We start from the raw sequence: 26,814 nt of genomic DNA on the forward strand, positions 1-26,814 counted from the left end.
ACGTGAATGATGTTGCACAAAGCATCAGGTAGAAATTCACATTTTAGGTAGTTTTTGTACATTTTACTTAGATATAAGCAAAAATCTCACTTAATAACTAGTTTTTATTTTAAATTGAACCCATTTTAACAATATTTTTACAATAATGGATAAAATAAATCACTCTAAGTGATATTAAACTTGTTTTTGTTTTTTGGAAAGCATCCTGCAACCTCCCTTAAGCATCTCATGACCACCCTGGGGGTCCGAACCCCAACTTTGGGAGCCACTGGTATAGGAGGATTACTGTTTACATCTTTGTTTGGTTGTTTAGGATGTTTTCTTTTTTTAACATAGATCTATTTCTTTATGAATATTACATATTTATAGTTTTATATTTAGTATTTTTCTTCTATAAGTATTAGCTGTATTCATTTATTGTATATATTCTAAGTAAATTTGTAACTAAAAAACAACTTTTAATTTTGACAAAGATAAGCACAGCTATAAATCTGTATTTTGATATCATAAAGTAATTATATCAATGTATTGTTTTACATATATACAAAGAAAATCTTAAAATTTTCCTATTTCATTTTTGCACATTAACCAAATATAACTCCTTCATAATGTTTTCCTTGTCTGCTTGTTTTTGAGTTCATTTTTTGTGTTTTGCACATTCAAAATAATTTTTTTATAATCTAAACCAAATCAAGCATTTCTGCTGAAAAGCTCCAGCCACCTCATGACCTTCTTTCAATCCCTAAAGCCAGGTGTACACTGTGCGATTTTCCTGCGATTCAGCCACGAATTTAGAGTCGCACTCTCAGTCGGATTGGGCGTCATTTGTCATGCTGTGTACAGGGGCATACGACGGCCGACCACAGCCCAGCTTCAACCTTACAACCTTACAACCTTACGACCTTACAACCTTACAACCTGCTCCCGACTGGTTGGAAGGATTTCTGGCAAGTTTGATATTTTGGTCGTACGACTCCAAACACTTCACAGTGAGAGCAGAAACGTGAGCAGAATAAACAACTTTGGGGGATTATTTTCCTTTGTAAATGGTCAGACAACATCCTAAATTACCATGACAACAGCTAGAATTACTTTTTGATGCACCCCCACTATGATAAAAGAAATAAACGAGCAGGAAATATTCCTCTCCACAGACCTGCAGCTGACACAGAGGTGATGATGTATGTGTGTCTAAGACAGAGAAAGATAGCGGGAGAGAGAGCAGGAGATAGAGGGGGGAGAGAGGGAAAGTGAATGGAAACACTTCACCCTGAGTGACTGAGTCTTTTTAAAAAGGAAACTCCATGGGTTTCTCTCATAGTCCGTCCCGACTTCAGTCGCACAGTGTGAGCACTCAGGTCGTGCACGACTGTCTGATCATACAGTGTGAGCACACAACTCATGCGCGATGGTCGTGCGTCGTACAGTGTGAGATGACATTCTGCCACAACTGTCGTATGGTCAGCTTGAAATCGCACAGTGTACACCCGGCTTAAGCTTCCCCTAATAATGCATGTTTTTCTCTGGATGTTCTCTTCTAAAATGGCAGTCCTTTACACCCAAGAGCTGGGAAACATGTAAATGAGAACAGGAGCTCATAGAACCCCAGTGAAGACATTCTGATAGGGAGGGAGAGGAGAAAAAAAGACTCACAGTCGGCTGCAGTGAAGTTGGGCAGGGAGTCGTAACTCTTCTCGCTGTTCATAATATCCTGGAGGCACAGAAAAAAGAAAAGGAGAAAAGAGAGACAAGGAGAAGGAGAATTAAACTCATTTTTCCTCTCACCCTTACTGTGTCCCTCTGCCTCTGATTAATAACAGGATTAGCAAATCTCAGCGGCCTTGCTAATTTCTACTCAGAGTTTTCATTAAGTGCTAAAGAAGGATTATCAGAATATGACATAGCCTTCAGGCAGTTCAGTGGGCACCATTAAAACTCAGTCAAGTTTAGTTTAGCACACACAGAAAAACGGGTGAAGTCTTTTAAGTGTGAAATCAACACTCAATGGTTTGGATTTTAACATTTAAAAGCTGGGGACATGGGTCAGATTTGATGAAATGAGAAGTACTCAGAATGAGGAACAATCAAATATGGCAGCTGGCATCCGCACACGTGCATTTTATTTAATATAAGGGTGCAGAGTGATGGATGTTTATCTTACACAAAGAGATGACAACAATTATCAGCTTCAGATGCAACAAAAGAGTTAACTGTGATTACAACTTTCCACAAAATACCCTAGTTACATGTAAAGCATGGATTACATTTCAAAATAAGTCGTGTGAACATATCTGTATTTAATTTACAGGGTCAGAAGCCAAGAAAAAGTCTGTCCTGGCTGCAAAAAACAGCTGAAACAGTAAAGACTGTTTCTCTCTCTTAGTGTGTGTGCTGTCGTTTAAGGTGTCTGTGTGTCAACTGCATGAGGCTTCACCAGACTCTCACTGACATCTAGTGCCTGACTGATGCCAACCCAGAAACATTACGTGTTCTCCTAAAACAGCTCAACATGTTACAGACATACCCAATATTTCCTAAACAGAATCACCAAATGGTCAGAAAAAGTGTGCCTTGTTTTAATGTACTACCATGTGTTAAAAATGTTTAAATTTGCAAATGCAAGTCCAAGACAAGTTTCTGCCCTTGTATGCAGAAGTTTTTTGAGCAAATTGCACAACGTGAAGTGCATGACTCATACTTATGAGCACAGGATGTACACTGAATTCTCTTGTATGGATATGTGCACACAACAACAGTTAAGCTGTTCATAAAGCCATTGTTTGAGCATGCCCTTTAACTATTTATATCGAGAAAAATGTGTTTTTATTGTTTTCTTTTGCACGGTGCACATGTCACATGTCTGAGCATAACAGAAAAATGTTTTTAGAAGTCTCTTTGTGTTCACATTTTACAACTGATCTGCAGTTTTTAGTTTTACTCATATTTTACAGAGGTGTGTCAAACTAGTACCAAATACACATTTCCTGATCAAATAAAAGCACTCAGGGAAACCAACTACACACTTTTATTGTAAAGCAACTGTCAGCGGTTCCATGTTTATTATCGATTTCACTTAGCTTTGGCAGCTCTATAAGCAAGTTTACACTTCCACAGAGTCTGCAGCTGCCTCCCTGACCTCGTCTATAGCCACTGTCCACTTCTTTGAATCAAGATAATAATCAGTTTAAACACAACTTTTAAAAGTTGTTTAAACCATTGTAATGCAAGTCACACCAGCACTTGGCTAAAGACAAACCATTTTTAACAGCCTTTAGCAGCCTTCCAATTTCTGTCACAGCCCAGTCACAATGCCTTCTGGGATACAAACCAACAATATGGTGGCGGGATAAGCCACAAGCTGCAGGAAGGATCAAAAAATGTATTATAAATTAATAAAAAGATGTCCAATATCAGAGTTACTGGTGTGGATTTAATCTTTAAAGACCCTGGCAAGTCAGTCAAGTACCAGGCTTGCTAGAAAATGTTCTGTAAGAGCTTTTGTATCTGCCTATAGAGGCAGAAAATATCAGCCTATAGTGGCAGGAACTATCAGCCTATAGTGGCAGGAAATATCACCCTACAGTGGCAGGAAATATTGGCCTAAAGTGGCAGGAAATATTGGCCTTTTTGGCAGGAAATATCAGATTATACAAGTGTTGTTTGTAGAGTTTTAAGCTGTACCAACAAGTCTACTTAAGCTGAAGTCTTTTTCTTTGTTCATCCTCTTTCCTTAAACTTGAAAATCAAGTAAAAAACAAGTAAGTGGCCATGATTGATTCTTCAAAAACTATTTAACTTTGTAAACAGGTGTCTCTCCTTGTCATATTTGACAACGCCAGTCTATGAGGTTTAAGAAAGTGAGAATTTATAAATTCTTCCTTTGGTCAAAGTTCTGTCTTTACTAGGCCTAAGTTATCTCCGGTGAATAATATAATATTGTATTTCTTAGTTTTTTGAGTAACAAAAAATACATTACACCTCACAATAGGGAGTTGTAAGAAACTTTCTGATGTGTTTTTTCAAAATTGTTATATTTGAATTAAGAGAGACTGGGAGTTTCCAACCTCATTAGAAGATCATTGCTGCAGCATATTTTAAAAAAAAAAACCTGCTCTGGGCCTTTGGGTTTACCCAGTGAGTTGTAATGAAGGAGCAGCAGGAATTAAAATCCTGTCTTTATTGTCTGAGGTTTAAGATCAATGCACTACAACCAAGAGCGCCCGGTACCATTTCTGTGCAGAGACAGGTATTCAGATGTTTAAGAGGCCGATCAAATGATTGATGTTTAAAAATCTATCCCTCTCCTGTGATCTTGTGTCTTACCTCCATGATTCCTATGTAGTATGAGAAGGGAGTGACTCGCAGCCCTTTGACCATGATGTCAGACAGGTGGTAGGGGTACAGCATCAGGTGGTCCCGGCTGTACTTCAGGAGCTCCTCGTAATACTTCCGCTCATCCTTCCTCACGTGGCGCACTGCTCATAAAACACAAATAGCAGTCAGGTCAAAGACAGGAGTGAGTTGTGTGACTTTGAGTGCACTTCTTGTCAATCTATAGCAGATCGATCAGGTTAACAAAGGAGCAATGATCCTCCTGAAGGTCACAAGGGGAGTAATGAAAGTGATCATGGTGGTATTATTACACAGCTATTAAAAGACCATTACACATTGTTTTAAATGGCATTACTTAACTGGCAATGCAATTGATTTCTCCCTTATTTAAGACAAGTATTCTAACAAATAGTGTCAATACCACATATTAAAATGGATAGAGAGAGTCTGTGATGCAAGCTTACACAGACTGGAGTAACGGAGTAAGTCAATGGCTTTCACACAAAACATGATTTATCCTTCAATCAATGAAGAGCAGGGGAAGCTGCTGTGTTTGGGATCAATGATACCAGAGAAATGTACCAGAGAAAGTAAAACCTGAGAGAACATTTAACCAGTCAAAAAAACATCTCATATGCCTCATTAATGAGCTATAAAAGGGGAAAATCTTTCTCCTGTATCTTTCAATCTCACAAACATCAGTAAGTGTGAGCTTAAGAGCGTGAGAAAGACATTTGCTCACCTAGGTTATTGCGGAATCGCAGCTGGTTGCGGATGCTGTACAGCAACACATGCTTCTCATACTCGCGCTGAGAGTTCCCCAAACTCTGCAGGGGAATAAAGAAAGACAGCACAGAGGTGACCATCATGTCAGGGCAACTTTCTATAGATATGTGCTACTAAACCCTTCTAACCTCACTTTACCCCTGTCTGAGTAAAGTGCACAAAAAACTTTAGGCCCTTGTGTCGCTTGGCATTTTCTTTCAGTTTACAGTCACAAACAGATGCTGTGAAGATGCAGCAATTGATTAGACCGTCTTATTTTTATAGTCTGATCTTATTACAGTATGGTGGATCAGGTATCAAATGCAGAAGCCCTGAGAGGACATGCATCTATAACACTTATTTCAGCTGTTTGTACAGGTCCTCAATAAATGCACTCATTATCCTAGGAGAACTAATGTTGCATCCCAAGATAACAAGACATCTTGAAAAAACAAACCAAGATTACCATGTTTTCACAAGGAAGCAGAGTGTGGATTTATGTCCGTAAAATGTAGACTGAACCGGTTTAAAAACTCCTTTAGATTTTCTTTATTACTACCTTTTTCTTTATTACTACCTTTTATTACTACCTCTTTATTACTACCTTAACTGTTTAAGGGATGTGTGTTATTATAGTGGCAGATACTGGATTCTAATTATCAGTATCAGCAGATAAATCATTTTCTGCTGAAATGTACAACCAATATATCAGCTGTAAATATCAACCTATATTGGCATAAATTTCAGCATATATTGTCAGTAAATATCGCCTACATCCCCAGTAAACATCAGTCTATATTGGCTGTAAATACTGGCCTATAGTAGCTATAAAAATTGGTCTAAATCAGCAGTAAGTATCAGCCTTAATCAGTGGACAATATAGACCCATATCTGCAGTACAAATTGGGCTTTATTGGTTGTAAATATAAACCAATATTTGCAGTAAATATAGATCTATTTTGGCAGAAAATATCCACCTATATTCACTGTAAATATCGACCTATATTAGCAGTAAATACTTAAATTAACTAAATGTGACAGAAGTAAAATTGCATGTCAAAAAATAAAGGAAAATTATTAATTTAGCACTAACTCTGTCAACATGAGAAACTACAAACAGCAGGACCAGGACCAGGCTGAGGATCATCATGCTACACAAAACAGTAGGTTCTACCAGATATTTTCAGTATGATATCAGTATCTGCAGATATGAACACTTCTGTTGATTTTTACTGATATTTTGGCAGTAAAATCCACTAGATCAGCTGTAAATAATGACTGGACAAACATCATCATTTCTTATAGGGCTTAGAACAATTTCGGAACATAATATTATTGCAATGTTTTCCCCCAATATTGTGATTTAATGTTTTTATTTAATTTAATGTGATTTTTTTTAAAGTTCCTTATCATATATATTTCTCAACAAACAAGCAAAAAAATATTCCTTATTATAAGGAACACAATTTTGGTAGATTGAACTAAAGCTGAACAATTTTCAAAAATACCTGATAACAACTGTTTTGATTCACTGCAAAGTCAATATGAAATGTTGATGATTTATTTTTTTCTAATTTTCAATAAGGATCATTAACATGGAAAGTGGGATGCTTTGCGAACTATTTTAGACAAAACTGTGACTTGAATGGTTGCCTGACGGGTAAAGCAGAACATCTCTGCCTAAAAAATGTATTAGACTGTTATTTTGAAATAGGTACATTTCAGGTGAAAGAAACACTGCATCTGGTGGGATTTGAAAACTGCATTAGCACAAAATGTGATTTAATCTAAATTTTGATTTATTGCATAACCCAAGTTACTTCCATTTAAAAATGTGTTTTAAGGACTTAAATTTGTTAATTTCGTCTTCCTCAGACTTTAAATTGTGTGTTTAAAGGACTAAAGCTTAAGGTTTGAACTACACTGAAAAATAAGTATAGACTTAAATCATTTTGTAATATCGGCATATTAGATATCGGTAAAAATTCAATATCAAGCACCCCTGCAAAACAGATTTAAACTTAGAGGGGAAACAACACTGAAATCACGTGAGAAAAGCTTTGGATCATTTAATTCGTATGAAGAAAAAAAAGAGAGTTGGCATAAGAAAATCCATGAGGTCTGGGTTCCCGTGACTCCACTTTGTGTTGGTGGGTTTCCGGACTGATCTGAGGAGACTGAGGGATGCAGGCAGCTCAGACAGCAACACAAAGCTCCTCTATGAGCAGCCATCCGCCTCCACTTCACTGTCACATGTTTACGTAAAAGCAGCACGTTAATGCAGGAGGAGGGAATCATGCCACTTAAATCAACCTTTACAGTTTTAATACATAATGCATAAATGTTTGAATGCTAGTCTGCAGGTGACATCCACGCGCTAGCATCATGTGGCGCCACCTATCAAACCCTCGGTCATGTGAGGCTCAGGGAGCAGAGTCTGCGGAGCTTCGACGGTGAAATGTCCTGATGGTCAGTCATGGCTCCGGCTCAGCGGTGAAACCCTGCAGAGGTGAGCGGGCTGCGCGACCCTGACAGCTGCCTCAGTGTGACACCCACACCGCGGTGACATTGACAGGTTCACCCCAAGCTCACTGCGGGACTCCCCTCCCACCCTGCCCCGTGGAAATGTAAAAACACAGTACCTGTTTGACATTAGCTGGCAGCTTGGTCCACGGATAATTCTGCCTGATGTGAAATTCCACGTCCGTGTTCATCGCTAGCTAGCTAGCAGGCTAAAACCAGGATCCCTCGAGACGGTAACGAACGGGCTCGCGGGGTAAGTCCTCCGTGACTTTACCCCCCCGACACCCAACAACCGAGCAGAGTGGCTTCCAGCTCCGGTGAGATGTTTTATCCGGTGGTTATTCTCCTTAACAATAAACGTCCACTTCCTTGTTGTATTTTCGAACAAGCCGTTCGTCACGCTCGTGGCTACAATCGTCACTTCCTGTCGAGGCGTGACCGTAGCTGTGAATGGAGCACGAGAGAGAGGACGCCAACGAGAGGTGATGGGATGATCAGCCCTGGTTAATGTCATGATTAGTTTTATTTCAGCGGTAATAGGGCGGTTTTTATCCTCACAGATACACTCGGCCTCCATGAGGAACATGTCAGCTGGAGTTAGGATCAGGGGCGGACTCTCCTGCCGGAGGCCCCCAGGGCAAGAACCAAGCACAGGCCAGGGACCCCAGCAAAGGTGCTTACTCTGTATTCTCCTCTCTGTCTGGAAATCTAACGATAACGCTGTAAGAAACAGTGTGTCAGCTCATGCTTTATTTCAGTCCGTAGCTCTCAATGCCAAACCCATTCAGTAATAAGACATATTCAGGTCATGTCAGCAGAAGAGTCCTCTGCCTCTCAGCAAAGACTCAAAGCCTTTGCTTTGATATTTCCAAATTTGCTCCTCTCATTAATTAAGAGAGCAAGGATTCAAGTCCTGATCCCAGATTCTAAAATGAATACTCTAGAAAAGTCTTTCTCAAACTTTGGCGCACTGGGGCTCAGTTTGAAACCTGAAAATCTTCTGGGACCAACCAGAATCAGAATCAGCTTCATTAGCCAAGTATGCAACAAGGAATTTGACTCCAGTTAGCTTTGCTCTCAGTGTACAGGAATCAAACATTAAACAAAAAGTGTTTAAAGTATAAAAAATTGAAGATTAGATTATGTACAAGCTCTTGTAGGTATATTCCCAGTGTAAGTCTATGTGCATTGATAATATGGTTGTAATTAGTGCAAAGAGTGAGAGAATGCTGACTAGACATGATCAGAAGTAAATATGCAAGTATGTAGGCAGATATACATAAAGTAGATAAGATCATTTAAGATAGTAGATTAGTGCAGTGTGCATAGGTAAGGCATTTTACAGTAAGCTTTCATACTACATTTGAGTTACAGTGAATAGATTAATTATTTACAGCAGGAGTGTCCAAACTTTTCCACTGAAGGCCACATATGAAAATATATAAGGATGATGGAGCCACTTTTATATGCCTCACCTTGAGTATAGTAAAGTTAGTAAAACCATTCTTATGATGGTTAAGATATGATCAGTGATCGGGTATGCTTAAATAGATGGTTAATGGCTGACATGGCAAATAGCCAATCATTTTAAGGATTTTAGGGAGGCCAATCAGATTTCAGTTGGCCCTAGTCGGCCCTGGCTACTACTGGTTCCACCTCTAAAACACCATCGATACTGCTATTAGCCTTCATGATCCATCAGGGCATTATAAATCAAAATATTGTTATTATTTTGCTTGTCAATATGTTTTCCATTTACAGTGTTGTCTTCATTTAGTCACAAAAAACTCAAATCAGTAAGTTTTTCTTGTCAAAATGTTTGTTTACAGAATTAGTATGGAAGTTCACTTTGTGCTGAAACCAAATAGTACAGTACAGTCAAGCACAAGCTTCATGTTCAAATGTGGACCATATTTCATTTAATGTTTACAGTTTGCTACAGGCCAATCAAAAATGGACCGTGGGCCACATTTAGCCCCCGGGCCATAGTTTGACATCACAGCATTTGAATATGGTAAATAGATAAAATTAGTTATTAGCATGGTAAGTAGATTAATTCATGCAAATGTGCATGTGAAGTGAGGCATTTTACTCCAGACTTCTTACAGCAGTTGGGTTACAGAGAATAGATTAATACATGCAACATTAGGGTTATTAGATGAAATCAGAGATTAGTACAGTAAATAGATAAATTAGTGCAAATGTGCACCAGAACCTCTGTACAACCACAACATGAGACTCAAAGACTTACCTTTCATTTATTTTATTTTTCTTTCATAAACAGGGAGTTTCAGTTCTAATGCTTTGGTTTCAGAAACATAAACATTACTCAGAAAGTGTCTGTGGGGTCACAAAGTACAATCAACAAGCCACTGTCATTAATTTTGTAATCTGGCATCAGCAGAGTCACTGAAATGTTCTTTTCTAATATCCATCTCTGTAAACATACACTATATTGCCAAAAGTATTCACTCACTCATCCAAATAATTGAAATCAGGTGTTCCAATTACTTCCATGGCCACAGGTGTATAAAATCAAGCACCTAGGCATGCAGACTGTTTCTACAAACATTTGTGAAAGAATGGGTCGCTCTCAGGAGCTCAGTCAATTCCAGCGTGGTACTGTGATAGGATGCCACCTGTGCAACAAGTCCAGTCGTGAAATTTCCTCGTCCCTAAATATTCCACAGTCAACTGTCAGTGGTATTATAACAAATTGAAAGTGATTGGGAATGACAGCAACTCAGCCACGAAGTGGTAGGCCACGTAAAATGACGTAGCGGGGTCAGCGGATGCTGAGGCGTATAATGAGGTGGCCGACTTTCTGCAGAGTCAAATGCTTCAGACCTCCAAACTTCATGTGGTCTTCAGATTAGCTCAAGAACAGAGCGCTTCATGGAATGGGTTTTCATGGCCGAGCAGCTGCATCCAAGCCATACATCACCAAGTGCAATGCAAAACATCGGATGCAGTGGTGTAAAACATGCCACCACTGGACTCTAGAGCAACGGAGACACGTTCTCTTGAGTGATGAATCACGCTTATTCATCTGGCAATCTGATGGACAAGTCTGGGTTTGGCGGTTGCCAGGAGAACGGTACTTGTCTGACTGCATTGTGCCAAGTGTAAAGTTTGGTGGAGGGGGGATTATGGTGTGGGTTGTTTTTCAGATCTGGGCTTGGCCCCTTAGTTCCAGTGAGAGGAACTCTGAATGCTTCAGCATACCAAGACATTTTGGATAATTCCATGCTCCCAACTTTGTGGGAACAGTTTGGGGATGGCCCCTTCCTGTTCCAACATGACTGTGCACCAGTGCACAAAGCAAGGTCCATAAAGACATGGATGAGAGAGTTTGGTGTGGATGAACTTGACTGGCCTGCACAGAGTCCTGACCTCAACCTGATAGAACACCTTTGGGATGAATTAGAGAGGAGACTGAGAGCCGGGCCTTCTCGTCCAACATCAGTGTGTGACCTCACAAATGCGCTTCTGGAAGAATGTTCAAAAATTCCCATAAACACACTCCTAAACCTTGTGGAAAGCCTTCCCAGAAGCTGTTGTAGATGCAAAGGGTGGGCCAACGTCATATTAAACCCTATGGATTAAGAATGAGATGTCACTTAAGTTCATATGCGAGTCAAGGCAGGTGAGCAAATACTTTTGGCAATATAGTGTACATTGTGGCCCACCAAACTCTATAGTATTTATGTCTCATATGACTGGAAAATTTTGTCTTTAGTTCAAGTGAAAGATACAAAATGCAGTGATTGCAGCTCCATTTTTAAATGTTGGAACTATCGGTCCTAATTTGCTAAATATCATTGCTTACATATAGCTTGTATTATCTAGTCATGACCTCAACTTGCATTTAACATCACTTCATACCAAGTATTCATGCATGTTAATAGTGTGTCACTTCCTCATTTCTACACTTCCTGCTGCTACAATTATAATGAAAATAAAGAAAACACAAGCAGCTTGATAAGTCTGACCTATCTTTAAATTTTGAAAACATTTTTAAAATGTGAGTAAAACAGACTGAGATTTAAAAAGCTGCATCAGTGCAATTGAACTTTACCTCATCCTCTATCAGGGATTTAACCAAACACCTAAAGAAATCTGTTTGTCAATGACACGTTTACTATATAATGAAGAATATTTTTTGTCTGAAATCATTTTGTGGTCTGTGAGTGTGGGATACATAGAACACACACATTTCGTTCATTTAGCAGCGAGTGTGTGTCGGTGTTTTTTGGGTGAAATAAAATACGTCAAAATTTTTCAATAAAGTGTGCAATTTGGCCAAGATTGGTTTTTTAGCCCATATTTACCTAAAAATCACTAAATTATGCTGCGAAACTGTACCCATCTGCTACGCTGTATAGCCTAGCTTCTCCTTCCTGTTTGAGGGGACAGCGCTCTCTGAAACTACTGGAGGATAGTGACACTACTATTGCCAAGTAGTATTGACAAGGACAGATTGGATATTTGTGAGAGTTTTTAGCAAAATGTCTCCAAGCATTCTTGAAATGCTAAGTTCACAAGCAAGGAATTAGCATGAGTCTCAGTGCCCTTGACCTATGACCTTTGACCTCCGTAATCTAATTCATTCATCTTCAGCCAGAGAGGACATTTGTGCGATGTTTGCAGAAATTTCTTAAAGCATTCTTGACTTATTGTGTTCACAAGAAAAGGGGTGATTATGAGGCTCAATGACCTTGACTTTTTACCTCCAAAATCTAATCAGTTCATGGTGGAGTCAGAGAGGATGTTTGTGCAAAGTTAGTCTTAAGCTAATTGATTCAGATTTCCCCAAAAAAGCAATCAGTCCGTTTTCTTAAGTGCAGCTATCACTAGTGAAAAATGTTTAATCAGAAAAATAAATAAAAGTGTAAAACTCTAAATGTCATTGAGAGATTCACCCTGACCTGTGAGCATGAAGCTGTCACCGGCTAACTGCTAACACGGTGTTCAGTTTCACTCCGTGACAAAGTCCACCAAAGCTGTGTGAGCTCACATGTCATGGTGTCAGACTCGCTGACAGCTCACTTTCTTGCAGCTATGTCATCCAATCTGTCCAGATGTAACTCCAGTTCTCTGCCATGTGCTGCTAAACAAACACGACAATATTTCATCTCAGTGCCTTGGGAGCTGCAGGGAGAGCACACGAGAGAGGGACAGCTGAAGATAACGGCTCCCTCTGAGATGAAGAACTGAAATCTGGTGGGATCATTCACATTTTTATATAGAAGAGATTATGCCCATATTCATCTTTCAGTAAGGTGATAACAACTACAACTTTCACCTCTTGATTTGAAATTAAGAGATTTCTACACTCAAGTTTCAATTTGAGATGAGCAGTGCTGGGAAAAAGTATTTGCATATTTGTCACACTTAAATGTTTCAGATCATCAAACTAATTTTAATATTAGACAACGATAACCTCAATAAATACAAAAGTCAGGTTTTTAAGGATTTCATTTATTAAGGGAAAAGCCATTCAAACCTACCTGGCTCTTTGTGAAACAGTCATTGCCCCCTAAACCTAATAACTGGTTGATCCATCCTTGTTGATGTTGATGAGTCTTTCCCATCACTGTAGAGGAATTTTGGTCCACTCTTTTTCACTGAATTGTTTTAATTCAGCCACAGTGGAGGGTTTTCCAACATGAATGACCTGTTTAAAGTCATGCCACAGCTTTATTTCAGTAAGTTTAGATTTAAGTCCAGACTTTGACTAGGCCACACCAAAACCTTCATTTAGTTTTTTCAGGTGGACTTGCTGGTGTGTTTGGGATTATTGTCCTGCTTCATAACCCAAGCTCTCTTGAGTTTGAAGTCATGAACTGATGGATGGACATTCTCCTTCAGGATTTTCTGGTAGAGAGCAGAATTCATGGTTTTGTCATAACAGCAGGTGGTCCATGTCCAGGTTCTGGTTCAGGCCATCACACTACCACCACCATGTTTGACTGTTAAAAATATGTTCTTTTGATAAAATGCAGTGAGTTTTACCCCAGAATCTTCATTTTTTTTGTCTGGTCAGTCCACAGAATATTTTCCCAAAAAGCCTTGAGGATCATGGATGAGTCGTCAGTTGCACTATTGGAGTAATTTTGGTAGGCTGGCCACTCCTGGGAAGTTTCTCCACTGTTCACAGTTTTCTTCATTTGTGGATAATGGCTCTCATTGTGGTTTGCTGGAGTTCCAAAGCCTTAGAAATATCTTTGTAACCCTTTCCAGACTGATGGATAGCAGTGACCTGGATGTCAGTAGCAGGAGCACACAAAAGACAAGGTATGTAAAGACAACATCAGCAGTGAAAATAGGACCCAGTTAAAAGCCTAAAGTCAGACATAATAAAAATAACACAATATGACGTACAGTCAGTAAGACAGGTCATGGCATAAACTGTCATTGACCACAAGCTTTAGATAGCTGTGAATGATTTGCATTTGCAGTACCAAGGCACTCCCAGGCCAGGCGAGATTTATAATCCCTCCAGCGAGTTCTGGGTTACCTCCCAGTTGGACGTGCCCAGAAGACCTCCAGAGGAAAGCACCCGAGGGCATTTTGATCAGATGCCCAAACAACCTCAACTGATTCCTTTCAACGTGTGAGATCAGTGACTCTACTTCAAGCTCCCTGCAGATATCCCAGCTTCTCACCCTATCTTTAAGGCTGAGCCCAGACGCCATCCTGAGGAATCTCATTTTGACCACTTGAACTCGCAATCTCATTCTTTCAGTCATTACCCAGCGTTCATAACCATAGGTGAGGGTTGGGAGGTAGATTGACTGGTAAATTTGTAAGCTTTGCCTTCCAGCTCAGCTCCCTCTGAGTGGCTGATGCTGCACCAATTCACTTTCAGTCTCACAGTCCATTCTACCCTCACTCATGAAAAACACCCTGAGATACTTGAACTCCTTCACTTGGGGCAAAGTTTCACTCCCCACCCAGAGGGAGCAATCCATCATTTTACGGCAGGGAACCATGGCCTCAGACTTGAAAGTGCTTATTCTCATACTAGCCGCTTCACATTCATCCCGGTGTCTTCTGGAAGTTCTTGGTGTAAGCCCATGTGGGCCGGGCATATGAGTATGACACAATAATAAAATAAAACTTCATCTCTTACTGGGAACTCACCCTACCATTGGAGACGCCGTTTATTAATCCAGCTGCTGACACTCTGGTTTGCTGTTGTAGGCCACATCCTTCTTTTTCATAATTAACTTAAAACAAGAACTTTAATTAAAAACAGTTCTGCTGAAAAAAACAGTGGGGGCACATCTGCAGCGCTGAGACTTATTAACACATACAGGTGTCAAGTTTAGTATCATTATCCACTCAGAGACACAATGCCACATCTTCAGCGCTTACAGCTGTTTTCCCTGATCAAGCTGGCCCATCAGCGCTGCTCTATATTTACCTTCATCCTGGGTTACACACATGAGGGAGGAGGGGGAGTGGAGGGCTCAAACACCAGAGGAAGATAGACAAGGGTTAGCAGCTCGGGGGCACTCTGATTAAACAGCCGCCTGGGTGGGCTCCATGGCTGAGTCAGGACCTGCTCATTCTCCCTCCCCTGGCTATTGTAAACACTCTCTCTGCTGGACACCGGCAGAGCTGTTAAGCCGGCAAACTGGGTACCAAACAGCTCTGTGTCACATGAGAGGCCTGGCTGGAGTCACAGTGGCCCGGGTTACTATTCTTAGCAGCAGGAATGTACACAGTGGCCTCATGGCGAGCTTCACAGCGCCTAACTGGGGGTCCTCGCCGTTTTTCTGTGTCATGCTCCTTTTTCCCTCCATGAAAACACGGAGCAGTCTCTCTCTGGATTATGTTTAGTGATTGGAGCTGATGTTTCCTCTGATCAGTGGACACTGTGGATTTTTATTGATTCTGTGAGAGCAAAGGTAAGGAAGTTACTGACGGTTCATCAGTCAGACATGTCTCTGAAACTCATCAGTTTTCTAGAAATGTCTCTTATTATTGTTTATTGTCACTGTGTTGTCATGTTTATCTATCAATAGTCTAACTGTGACCCCCTTTGAAAGATACTGATCCTGAATGTTGTCTTTTAGGTACAAGTGAGCCTAATTCTGTTTTAATAATCAAGCAGAGGCGCTCTTAAATTGTAGATGTTAACATAATTTACCAAAGCATCACAAAACAGCACACAAACCATGCATGTTACATGATTATTAATCTATAAAAAGTGGACTAGAATTTATCCTACATACCAGAGGTTTTTAACTTATGGGTCAGGACCTAATAGTGTGCCATAGAGCTGTTTTCTGTGGGTGCCTGGCAGTAATTGGCAGAGTCTATGATGTATGGAAGCCCAAAGTGGACACATATCATGTCCATTTTTTCTCAGTTTAGCTGCCAAATGTGAATTCCTATTGTTATGTCAATATTTTGACTTATTCATCTCATTATTTTGGTATAGCAAAGCCAGTTTTCACACACTAATGTGTTAATTTCTTCAGATCTCTAGAAAACAACCAACATTTACATATTATCATGGAAATGGAGTAAAATAAAATGTGTAACTGCATGTCTTCCTGTCCAACCTGACACTCCAGATATTCATATCTCCATGTCATGGATAATTTGACATTCATCTGGGAAAGCTCCCATAGAAAGTGTTTTCTTTGGGCAGGACTTTTTGGACAACCATTCTGTCTGTCATTGTGATGACCAGCCAATCAGAGCGACCTCCAGGCTAATCGTTAAATTGGCAGCAGCAGCACAACAGTGTCAATTTCATCGACTAAAACAATGACTTAATGTGTTCGTCAACAGCCTTTTTCCATGTTCAAACTATGGTCTGAGGTCCAAATGTGGTCCTCAGTCAACTTTTTAATGGCCCACAACTAATTCTTTAAATTAGTTAAATGAAATATGGCCCACATTAGAGCATGAAACTTATGCTACTTAGTATTATTTGTCTTTGTTTCAGCACAAGGGGATGCTACCATTCTGATAATGTAAACAAACATTTTGACAAGAAGAGTTTACTGATTTGGGTTTTTTTTTAACTAAATTATGACAGAACTGTAATGGTAAGCATATTAGCAACCAAAGTAATAACAATATCTCGATTTATAACGCCCTAATGGATTAAGACAGCAAATAGCAGCACCAGTGATTTGAGGAGCAGAGCAAGTGGTCACCAGGGCCAACCAGGGCCCCCTGAAATCTGATTGGCCACCCTAAAATCATTTAATTGATTGGCTATTTCCCTTGTCAGTCATGAATTTGCCATTTTAGCATGCCCAGTCACTAAGCATATTTTAACCTACATTGGACTGGTTTTACTCACTTAAATACCCTCACAGTGAGGTGTGTGAAAGTGACCCCACCAACCTTATATATTTCTGTTTGTGGCCCCCAATGGAAAATATCCCTGGACTAGACTAAGACTAGCCAAAAATAGATTCTTGGTGACTAAAACTGATTAAAATTAATTTTAGTTTAGTCATGATGACTAAAATGTAATTTAATTTTCATCAGACATTCAAAATCCATGATATTTCTCCACTGTGGGGGAATATGTCAAAACAGAATGCCTCTATAGCTATTCTGCCTCTCAGCTGTAGAAAGCAAGGATCCCAGTTTTCATCGACTAAAACTATAAAAAGGTAGAAATGACATAAATGTGACTAAAACTAAAATGCATTTAATTTAGACTACGACTGAGACTAAAGCAGCTACCACCTTGTTTTCTGTCAATGATGCCCATTGGTCAGAACCATTTTCAGTTTGACACAAACGTTGTAAACTTCAGCTTTGTGGGATAGATATTCCTGATGACAGAAGTGGAGGCTGGTAATTCCATCTGCTTTGCAAGGTTGCCTCCTGTCCCCCTTCTGTAATGCAAAACATTTTAAACATGGTTCCCTTGTCCCGTCTCTTATGTTTTGTTCCATCTATATCAGTGGTTGAAATTTTGGGGAAACCTGGGTCAGGATTTCTCACTAAGAAGGTGGTAGTTTGTCCTGAGGATAGACCAGTTGAGAACCAGCAAATTTAGCCGTTAGCTTGTGCTATAAAGATTTGATTTACTTAAGGTTTTAATTGTGTCTTTCTTACTTAGTTTTGTTTGTGCATTTTATTGATTTGTACAGCTTTTCCTTTTCATTATGTGGCCTACAGGCTGTGTGCAAGCACCCCTGTGTAGTTAAAATGTGTCCTGCAAATGTGTAAGCTTTTCCATCTGACCAAAAAAGGCTTATTCTGGAGACTAAGACACTACAATGCTCTATTCTTTTAGAGTCTTTCCCGTGGGAAGTGTCCATTCAATCATTTCAGGAGATCTTGGCAGAAGCTATGGGTGGGGTTATGTTGTAGTGGAAGCTGATAGCAATGGCTAGGGGTGTTGAGCTGTGCTGTGTATACAATGGCAGCTGGTGGAGCGATTAGCTCGGATGTAGCCACAGCAGCAGTTTAACCAGACCTCAACCACATTTCTTTATGAAAACATGAGGAGAGCCACACTGAAAGCCTCTCTTGGCGGAGAAAATGTTTTTGCATGTCTCCCAATAGACTTGAATGCCATCCAATCACCTTCTGAGAAGTTTCTGGAAAGTCCTGCCTTTCCCAAACATTTTCTATGTGAGATTTTTCCCTGCATCTGTGATTTAAGATGTTACAGGTAATAATGTAGAAATAATCCGTTTGTCACTGATGGTCTTGTAGGTCATGAAAAGGCAGTATTATTATTTTAATTTGATTAATAACCAGATAAAAACTCCTCACAGGAGCTTCAATGCACACAAAGAAGGATGTCATGTATGATCAGTTCTCCATGAGTTTTATTCAGTTGTTTTGATTCAGCAAGCCTTTGTTTAAAGGTTCTCCTGTTCCCTTGATGACTATTGTGAGGGGAATGGTTGCTAATGTAGCATCAGTCATGTTCACTGGTATTTCATAATGAACAACAATGTTCAGAGGTCCAAATATATCAGACAGCCTGGGCCCCATAAGTGGGAGTGAATCAGTAGCTGTCACAGGGATGATTAGCAGACTTACTGTCGCTAATAGCCCATTGAAATTCCTGCTCTTTAAACGGCAGGACTACGACAAACCCCTGACAGAGAGACGGTTGGATATATGATAGAGGATGAACACAGCGTATAGAAATAGTGACACCAAAGAGAGTCACTCTGAGAGGGGAAGAAACCTAGACGATGTGTTTATATTAGCAGCTGCTTCATGAGGACTATGTAGCTAAATGCTACATGGATGTATGAAGATAATTTAGAAGAGATAAGAATAGAAATCTATGAGTCACTAATCGTCCCGTTAAGGACAGCTGCTCCACCAGAGCGGGACAATAAATGAAAGGGTTCACAATCAGATTAAAGCCCCATGAAGTGTTTCAGCCTTGATAAACCAGCCGACAATGATGATTGGATGATTGTGCATTTTTGAGAAGCCAGCAGATTAAAACCAGGTTTTTTTTATGTATTCAGTCTTTCAACTAACAGATGGAACAATCAGCTGTTACCTCGAACATCTGTGATGGAGCAAAAACATCTCAAAATGACATTAGCATTTAAAAGTGAGCTACTATTAGACACATGATTTTAACCCTCAGAGACTCCTGATGCCATTTTAAGGCTTTTTATGCTAATTTTCTGTTTTCTTTTTTTAAAATCATTTTGGCTGTGTTGACACAACATAGATTTTGGAGGGCAAGTTTTTTCATCAAATTTTGAGGGGGTTCAATAACAAGTGCACTGTACTCTTTTTGTATACACTGAATATCCTCGTGACCAAAAATGGCCCATTTAAACCCATTAAAAACACCATTTTTGATCCCCCAGCCATGGAAGTTAAACAACATGATTTTCATGATTTAAGGCTTTCATGTGGGATTCATTGCCTCAAATTTGTAGTTTTTCCTAATAATCACAAAATACCAGCCAGTTTCCTATATTTAGCATAAAGGGAAATTGCAAGCTTTTTTCCTGGTTGCCAGTTGCTCAATAATGAGAGCAGGGGCGAAGCCAGGCGTGTTAAATATCTGAGGCTAAGCCCAAGATATAAGAAGGGTGGTCAAGGGCGGTCTCCTTTTTGCTTATCGGACAGTTTTATGCACTATTTCTATGCACTTTTAAACAAAACATTACATTTAATATGCTAACAAATCTATGCATTAGCCTGAAATAATACTTCACTGTTTACATCATTTTTTTTCCTAATCTGACGATGCTTAAAGGTCATTATCATTCTATAAAAATGATATACACTGCTGAAGTTCAATGATTTTCACTTCTGCCTCCTAAAATTTTCTGAAGTATATTTTCTAAGTTAATTTGCATAGTTAAGATAGAAAAAATTTACCATTGAAACTGCATTTCCAAACAAAGAACATTAAAAACAGAAATTGGGGTAACACATTTTTTTTTTTTCACAAAAATGCTGTAAATTGTATTTTTAGAACAATGTTGCTGTAGTGAGTGCAGAAGTTCTTAAATGTAAATTTTTTTTTTTTTTTTTTTTGATGAAGTTCGACTTTAAGAATTAAATTCCCATGTTGTGATCAGGAAGGTCCAGTTGTTTATGGCTTATTTCTTTTTGCATTCATCTACCAGATCACTCATAAGCAACATAACCAAGCTGAAAGATTTGGGGCTTTAGAGAAAACACTGGGAGCTTCAGCGCCAGAAACCGACCCCTCGCTCCGCCTATGAATGAGAGATTGATAAGAGTTTACATGGATGCCTCTGTGTATTGTGTGAAAAAAATGTGTTTGTGAGTGTCTGTAAGGGCACACAAGTCAGGGATGTCAATCTATTTTTCTCATAACTCATCATGCACACACACCTGTATGTGCACTCACATGCATTCCAAGTCAATAGGATGCATTGAGTGCATGTGAATGCATTCAGACTCAATGAACAGGGCTAAAAAGACCATATGACTTTGACATATATGTTCAGAATCATTAAATTGAACATCAAAGTACCTTTTTTTTTTCTCATCATCATAAGCACCCCACACACATACTGTGTGTAGCCAGTTTTCAGTAAAGCTTAATACAACCAAGTCTAGTCAGTCGTATTCCATTGGTTCTCCTGTTCTTTGACCGAATCACTCTTTTGTCCCGTCTCCACAGGATGGCCTGTAGACCACGAGAAGTTTTCTCATTCAAAGATTCAGAACTTCCCTCCCATCTTGTCGCCCAGCTCAACATCCTCCGCCACGAGCGCATCCTGACCGACGTCCTGCTCTGCACGGAGCATCATGAGATCCCCTGCCACAAGAACGTCCTGGTGTCCAGCAGCCCGTACTTCCGCGCCATGTTCTGTAGCAACTTCCTGGAGAGCAGCCAGGCCCGAGTTAATCTGAAGGGAATCTCCTCTGACGTCCTCACTGGCATTGTCGACTACGTCTACACAGGCTGCATTACTATAACCATGGAGATTGTGCTCCCTCTAATGCAGGCAGCATCAATGCTTCACTACGGGGGTCTTTTTGAGGCCTGTTCCATGTTCCTCCAGGAGCAGCTGAGTCCAGAAAACTGTCTGAGCATGATTCGACTCTCTGAGATCCTTCACTGCGAGAGTTTGAGAGAAAGAGCAAAGGAGATGGCTGTAAGGTGTTTCTCTGACGTCGCTGCAACTGAAGACTTCAGCGAGTTGACTCTTCCTGAGCTCATGTGTTACCTTGAGGACGACCGACTTTGTGCTGAAGAGGAGCAAGTGTTCGAGACCCTCCTAGCATGGATCCACCATGACCCGTTCTCGAGGCGTGGCGCGATCCATGACCTCTTCAAGAAAGTCCGTCTTCGCTACATCCATCCAACGTACCTTTTCCAGTTTATCGCCAACGACCCGTTGGTGCAGTCCTCCACCCTCTGCACTGAGATCATCGATTCCATGCGTCGCCTCATGCTTACAGTAAGCACCAAGTGTAGCCGCGAGCTCAAGCCGCTCTGGACCACACCTCGACGTTATACCTGTCGGGAAACGCTTGTGGTGGTAGGAGGACGCAAAAATAACGAACAGACCTCCAGAGAGGCTTTGCTGTATGATGAAAGGACTCAGCGTTGGCAGTGGTTGGCCAAGCTCCCTCTGCGCCTCTACAAAGCGGCTTACGTGTGCATTCATAGCATTCTGTATGTGCTGGGTGGGCTCAGCCTTTGTATGACATCCGGTGACAGCTCAGTGAGCGCCACAGTTTACACTCTCTCCCTCAAGACCAATCAGTGGCGGACGGCTGAGCCCATGTTGGAGAAAAGATACGCCCACCAAAGTGTGTCCTATCTGCACTTTATTTTTGTGTTGGGAGGCATCGGGGTGGACAAGAGAATCTCTCAGTCGGTGGAGAGGTATAACAGTATGTTTAACCAATGGGAGGCCATGGCACCGATGCCCACAGCTGTGCTTCATCCAGCTGTGGCAGCCAGCGATCAGAGGATCTACGTTTTTGGAGGGGAGGATGCCATGCAGAACCCTGTCAGGCTCATTCAGGTATAAAAAAAACACTGAAATCCACCTAATTTGTTGTTGGTAGACTTAGACTATATGGACAATAGTATTCAGACGCTTGATTTTATACAGATGTGGCAACAGTTTTCATTGAAACACCTGAATTCAATCATTTACATGCGTGGACAAATGCTTTTGCCCATATACTGTCTTTAAACTTAACTGATTTATAAAACAAGAGACACTTCATAAATTACCTTATCATGCAAGCTCCCAGCAAACAATGTTTTGCAATGTCAACACATCGTCGTCTTCTTCGTCTTTGCTGTGTTTCACCAGGTGTACCACATCTCACGCAACATGTGGTCCAGGCTAGAGACGAGGACGGTGAAAAATGTTTGTGCCCCTGCTGCTGTCATTGAGGACAAGATCTACATCATTGGAGGTGAATTATTATTAAGGAAATCTAAGGCCTCTGTCCAATAACAGCTTTTTTGTGACGGCAGCACTCACAACTTTAATCTCAGAAGTAATCTCAGAATTGTCTTGGCCTGTGACAAATCCAGTGAATGGGCCCTCCCTAGTTGTGATCTATTGACATATCAATGTGTCATGTGTCTTGGATCAGTAGCATTGGCGCTAGCATCCTGGCTAACAGTTATTTAACTTTGGAGCTGAAAAAATGTCAAGCTACTGGGTTTGTATATTGGAATAATGTATTCCAGACAGTCTTTAACCTCTTTTCATCACTGTTTCTGCCCATTTTTTCTCCAGTTTTCACTTTTAGCCCATTTTAGCCATTTAAATATATTTTCACCATTTTCCCATTCATTTTTGCCCCTTTTTGCCTCTCTTGACCAACTTTGTCTTCTTTCAACCAACTTTTGCCACTTTTGAACTGCCTCTTAACATTTTTGCCCCTTTTTGCCACTTTTTAACCACTTTTCGCCATGATCCCTCCCCCTATTCCTTGGACCTTTTTTTGCATCTTTTCACCAATTTTTTCCTCCCTCCCCAGTTATTTCATTATTTTCCCCTTAAATTTATTTGAGTTCCCTTATACTTTATTCTCTGGCATCCTGACATTTGTGCTCATCATAGCTTAGCTTTGAAATCTGACATTACTTTTCAAATATTTTAGTCAATTTGCCCGTGGACATCGTCAACATTAGCAAAAAGGAAATTTTGGTTTAAGAAAATGGGTTTACATTTTAATTAGTCCAAAATGTACTACAGCAACAATAAAGTTAATTTTTGTTGTTTTTATTAATGTAAGTGCTGTAGTCCTCAAGAACGGTCTTGGTATTGAGACTGTTCTTAAGACCATATATTAAATGTCTTGGTCTTGTCTTGGACTTGTACTGGCTGGACTCTGGATTTTCCTTGAAGACTGGTCAAGACCACCATTGATCTGCTATTCTTCGACTTCATTAATGTGATACTAAGGAAAGTACTTGCTAAAACAACAAATAGCTCACACATCAGTCAAAAATACCTCTGAACACAAACTTTAGGCCTCATTCACCTGACAAATCTAGATAAACATCTCATTTTAGGATATTTAAAATAATTCTGGACTTGTCAGTGGCTTTTAAATGCATACAAGGAATTATTTCTTACAAGAAGTTAGTTGAACACATTTTTTAAGATTTGAGATTTTTGCACGTTGTGCTTTGAAGAAGAAACAGGAACCTTGTTTTTATCTGTTAAATTTATTAGAAAGAAATCTAAAATTAAAGAAAGAATGCTCCTTAACTGTTTTTTTTTTAACTGGTTTTTTAAAAATTGATTTTTATAGTCTTGGTCTTGTCTCGGTCTCAGTCTTGATTCGATCTCGACCTCAGAAGTCTTGGTCTTGTCTTGGTCTCAGTGCAATCTAGTCTCGGGCAAGTCTTGGTCTTGGATAGTGTGGTCTTGAGTACAACACTAAGAAGAGTGATTATTATTCAGATGAAAAACATAAAATATTAACCTTGCAAAGCAGATGGATATGCCCATTTCCATGTTTCTCACTGGCGAATCCATCTTGCAAAGCTCCCATCTGAACCGTTTGGGCCTGGTTAGAAAGTGACAGGACCAATCAGCGTTGAGGGGCAGTACTTTTGGGCATGCCGGAGTCGTGACATATGCAAGCAGTGACAAGAGGCCGGTGCATTTATGGCAGAAGAGATTAGTGAGGATGCTGCTAAAGTGTAAGTTTTATCAGAACTTGACGACATTTCTTCGTTAAAAGAAGAACAAAGAACAACATTTAGTTGTTTTCTTTTCAAAACAACAAAAGCCGTGTACTGACATGTCTACAGTCCCCATGGTTTGCATTATGCAGCTATTAAAGAAGTTTATTTGTCTGTAGCGGCACACCTTGGTTTGTGGCTACGACATCACATGTTTTGTTGATCTGATCAGCCCATAAAGATGTGACAGACAGAACATTCATCCAATCACCCTCCGAGTTTTTTTTCAAATCCTCTGCCCTTTCCCAAACGCCATCTATGGAAGGTTTTCCAGTTGGATGTGTGAAAAAAATCCATCTGGCGTGTCAGGTTAATAAAATATGGTTATTACAGAATACTTAGCTTTATAATGCACCATGACTTTGCTGACTACCGTGGACACTCGCAGTATTGCATTTTTTTGCACTTCGGCATTGGCTTCATTTTTCAGGACCACGGGTTGCCACTTGGTTTTTATAGTGTTCAGATAAAAAGTATGGTTCTGCTTTAACACAGAGGTTGTAGTTCATTGTTGGCTGTGACCTTTTCATTGTTTTTGTTGAAAGATTTAAGACCAAAGAAAGATTGCTCTTTTGATTTCTAGGATACACCAGACGAATGATAGCCTACGACACCAAGGCCAACAAGTTCTTCAAGTGTGAGAACCTGAGGGAGCGGCGGATGCATCACAGCGCCACAGTGATCAACAACAAGATCTACGTCACAGGAGGACGCATCCTAAATGGCCAGGACGTAATCGAGGACTCAGACTGCTTCGAGTGTTACGACCCAAAGACAGACGTTTGGACTTCAAAAGGTTCTTTGCCATACAAGCTCTTTGACCACGGCTCTCTACCGCTAGTCTGTGTTTCCAATAGACCCAACCCACCCTGACTCACCACCCAGTCAGCCACTCTGCAAACACCCTAACTTCCCCTTTGCCAAGAGTGCTTTGGCCTCTAGCGACACAAATGGGAAACCATTTCAAACTGGCTGCATTCCTTCACGCGGCTCTGTCTCCAGACTCCACCATGACTTCGCGGCATGTTGAGCCAGGCGGACTTTTCCCTGAATCAAAGGGGAGATCAGCTGGACAGCAGAGGTGTCATTTCTGAGGCACCTGCTGTTGAATTTAGCTGTGGATCCAAGAGATGGTGGGTGTCAGACGCTCTTACATAACAGACAGCTGTTCAGGCACACGTAATCCAAATGCTCTTTCCACAGATGGCTGCTGTTGTTTGATGGTATTTAATAGTGTTAATGCTTTAATTTCACAGACATGTATACACAGAAATCAATGCCTAGCAACTGCAGCTGAGTTCCCTGCAACAAGTAAAGATTTAATAGTCAGCTGCTTTCTTATTCTTATGTAAAGGAAGCCAGCTTACAGCTTATAAATTTGCACTTTATAGAAAATACATTCCTCCTGGGCATACCAGCTTCTATTAGAGTGCACTTACTGGAGGAACAGTTTTGAAAAGTATTATATGATTGGTTTAAGGATGTTTATAAAGGAAAAAGGGGAAAATGCTCTGACTCTAGCCAATTAAATGTGAATATTTCTTGTTTTAACTCTTATATGAGGGTAAAATGAATTTATTTGGGTTTTAACTGATATTTCAGGATGCTTTCACAAACACTGATTGGCAGTTTTTAGATTTTCTTACATTTTGCTGACCAAAAAGTTTAATTTTGAACTCATAAGTGGTTGATGCTTTAAAACTGATACTGTTTTTTTAATCTCTTATGTGTTTGTTAGAGTTCAAGCGCCTTATGCACAAACATGGCTCAGTGAAGGCTTACTCAGAATTTCTCAGAGAAAAAGGCTTTGCAGGCAGCAACAATGAAGTAAGGACATGTGACAAGGCTGCCTTCCAGCACCAGTGCACGGTAGTAAGGGGATGCAATGACCTACTAAAGGCAACTATGGCTCGATATGGAAATGGGAGGGGTGTGCAGCATCTGAAGCCTTCACTGCATAGGTCACTTACATATGGTCTCTTATAAGCATGTCGACATATCTGAATTAAACCATACGGACAGAAGTGTTTGACCACACCTGTTGATTATTGAATTCAGGTGTTTCAATCAGACCCACAGGTGTACAAAATTATCTCCTAGCGATGCAGCCTCAAACGTCTGTGATCCTAAATGGGTCGTTCTGAAGAGATTAGTGACTTCAACCGTGGTGCTGTGATGGATGACACCTTTGCGATAAGACAGTTGATGAAATTTCATCCCTGCTGGATATTCCATAGTCAACTGTAAGTGATATTATTAGAAAGTGGAAGAGTTTAGGAACAACAGCAACTCAGCCATCAAGAAAAAGACCATGTAATATCACAAAGTGGAGTCAATGACTTCTAAGGTGCACGGTGTGTAAAAGTCTCCAATGCTCTGCTGATCCATAGCTGAAGAGTTCCTTCACTGGCATGAATGCAAACACTAATACTGTATGGCGGGAGCTTCGTGAATGGGTTTCTATGGCTGAGCCGCTGCATGCAAGCCTCACATCACCAAGTCCATACAAAATGTCA

The 26,814-nt window shown here is 40.2% G+C and overlaps 2 protein-coding genes across 3 annotated transcripts in view; one reads left to right on the top strand and one right to left on the bottom strand.

Moving 5' to 3' along the window:
- fam91a1 (family with sequence similarity 91 member A1) overlaps positions 1-8,016 on the bottom strand; it is a 32,731-nt gene extending 24,715 nt beyond the window's left edge. The window contains exons 1-4 of the mRNA XM_041809211.1: positions 7,740-8,016; positions 5,075-5,159; positions 4,324-4,475; positions 1,654-1,711 (exon numbers count right to left, since the gene is read on the bottom strand). Of these exons, the coding sequence (XP_041665145.1) occupies positions 1,654-1,711; positions 4,324-4,475; positions 5,075-5,159; positions 7,740-7,811 (367 nt within the window). The 5' untranslated portion in view covers positions 7,812-8,016. The remainder of the gene's footprint in view (positions 1-1,653; positions 1,712-4,323; positions 4,476-5,074; positions 5,160-7,739) is intronic.
- A 203-nt stretch (positions 8,017-8,219) lies between these two features.
- klhl38a (kelch-like family member 38a) lies at positions 8,220-26,394 on the top strand. 2 transcript variants are annotated; one of them, XM_041809574.1, is made up of 4 exons: positions 8,220-8,293; positions 20,750-22,106; positions 22,404-22,509; positions 24,882-26,394. In XM_041809574.1, the coding sequence occupies exons 2-4, from the start codon at positions 20,751-20,753 to the stop codon at positions 25,169-25,171; spliced, it is 1,752 nt and encodes a 583-aa protein (XP_041665508.1). In that variant the 5' UTR covers positions 8,220-8,293; position 20,750; the 3' UTR covers positions 25,172-26,394. The 2 variants fall into 2 exon arrangements, with proteins under 2 accessions (XP_041665508.1, XP_041665509.1); XM_041809575.1 differs by lacking the exon at positions 8,220-8,293 and adding an exon at positions 15,409-15,536.
- The last annotated feature ends 420 nt before the right edge of the window (positions 26,395-26,814 follow it).

The sequence above is a fragment of the Cheilinus undulatus genome, linkage group 16 (genome assembly GCF_018320785.1).
Source record: "Cheilinus undulatus linkage group 16, ASM1832078v1, whole genome shotgun sequence".
NCBI classification, from domain to species: Eukaryota; Metazoa; Chordata; class Actinopteri; order Labriformes; family Labridae; genus Cheilinus; species Cheilinus undulatus.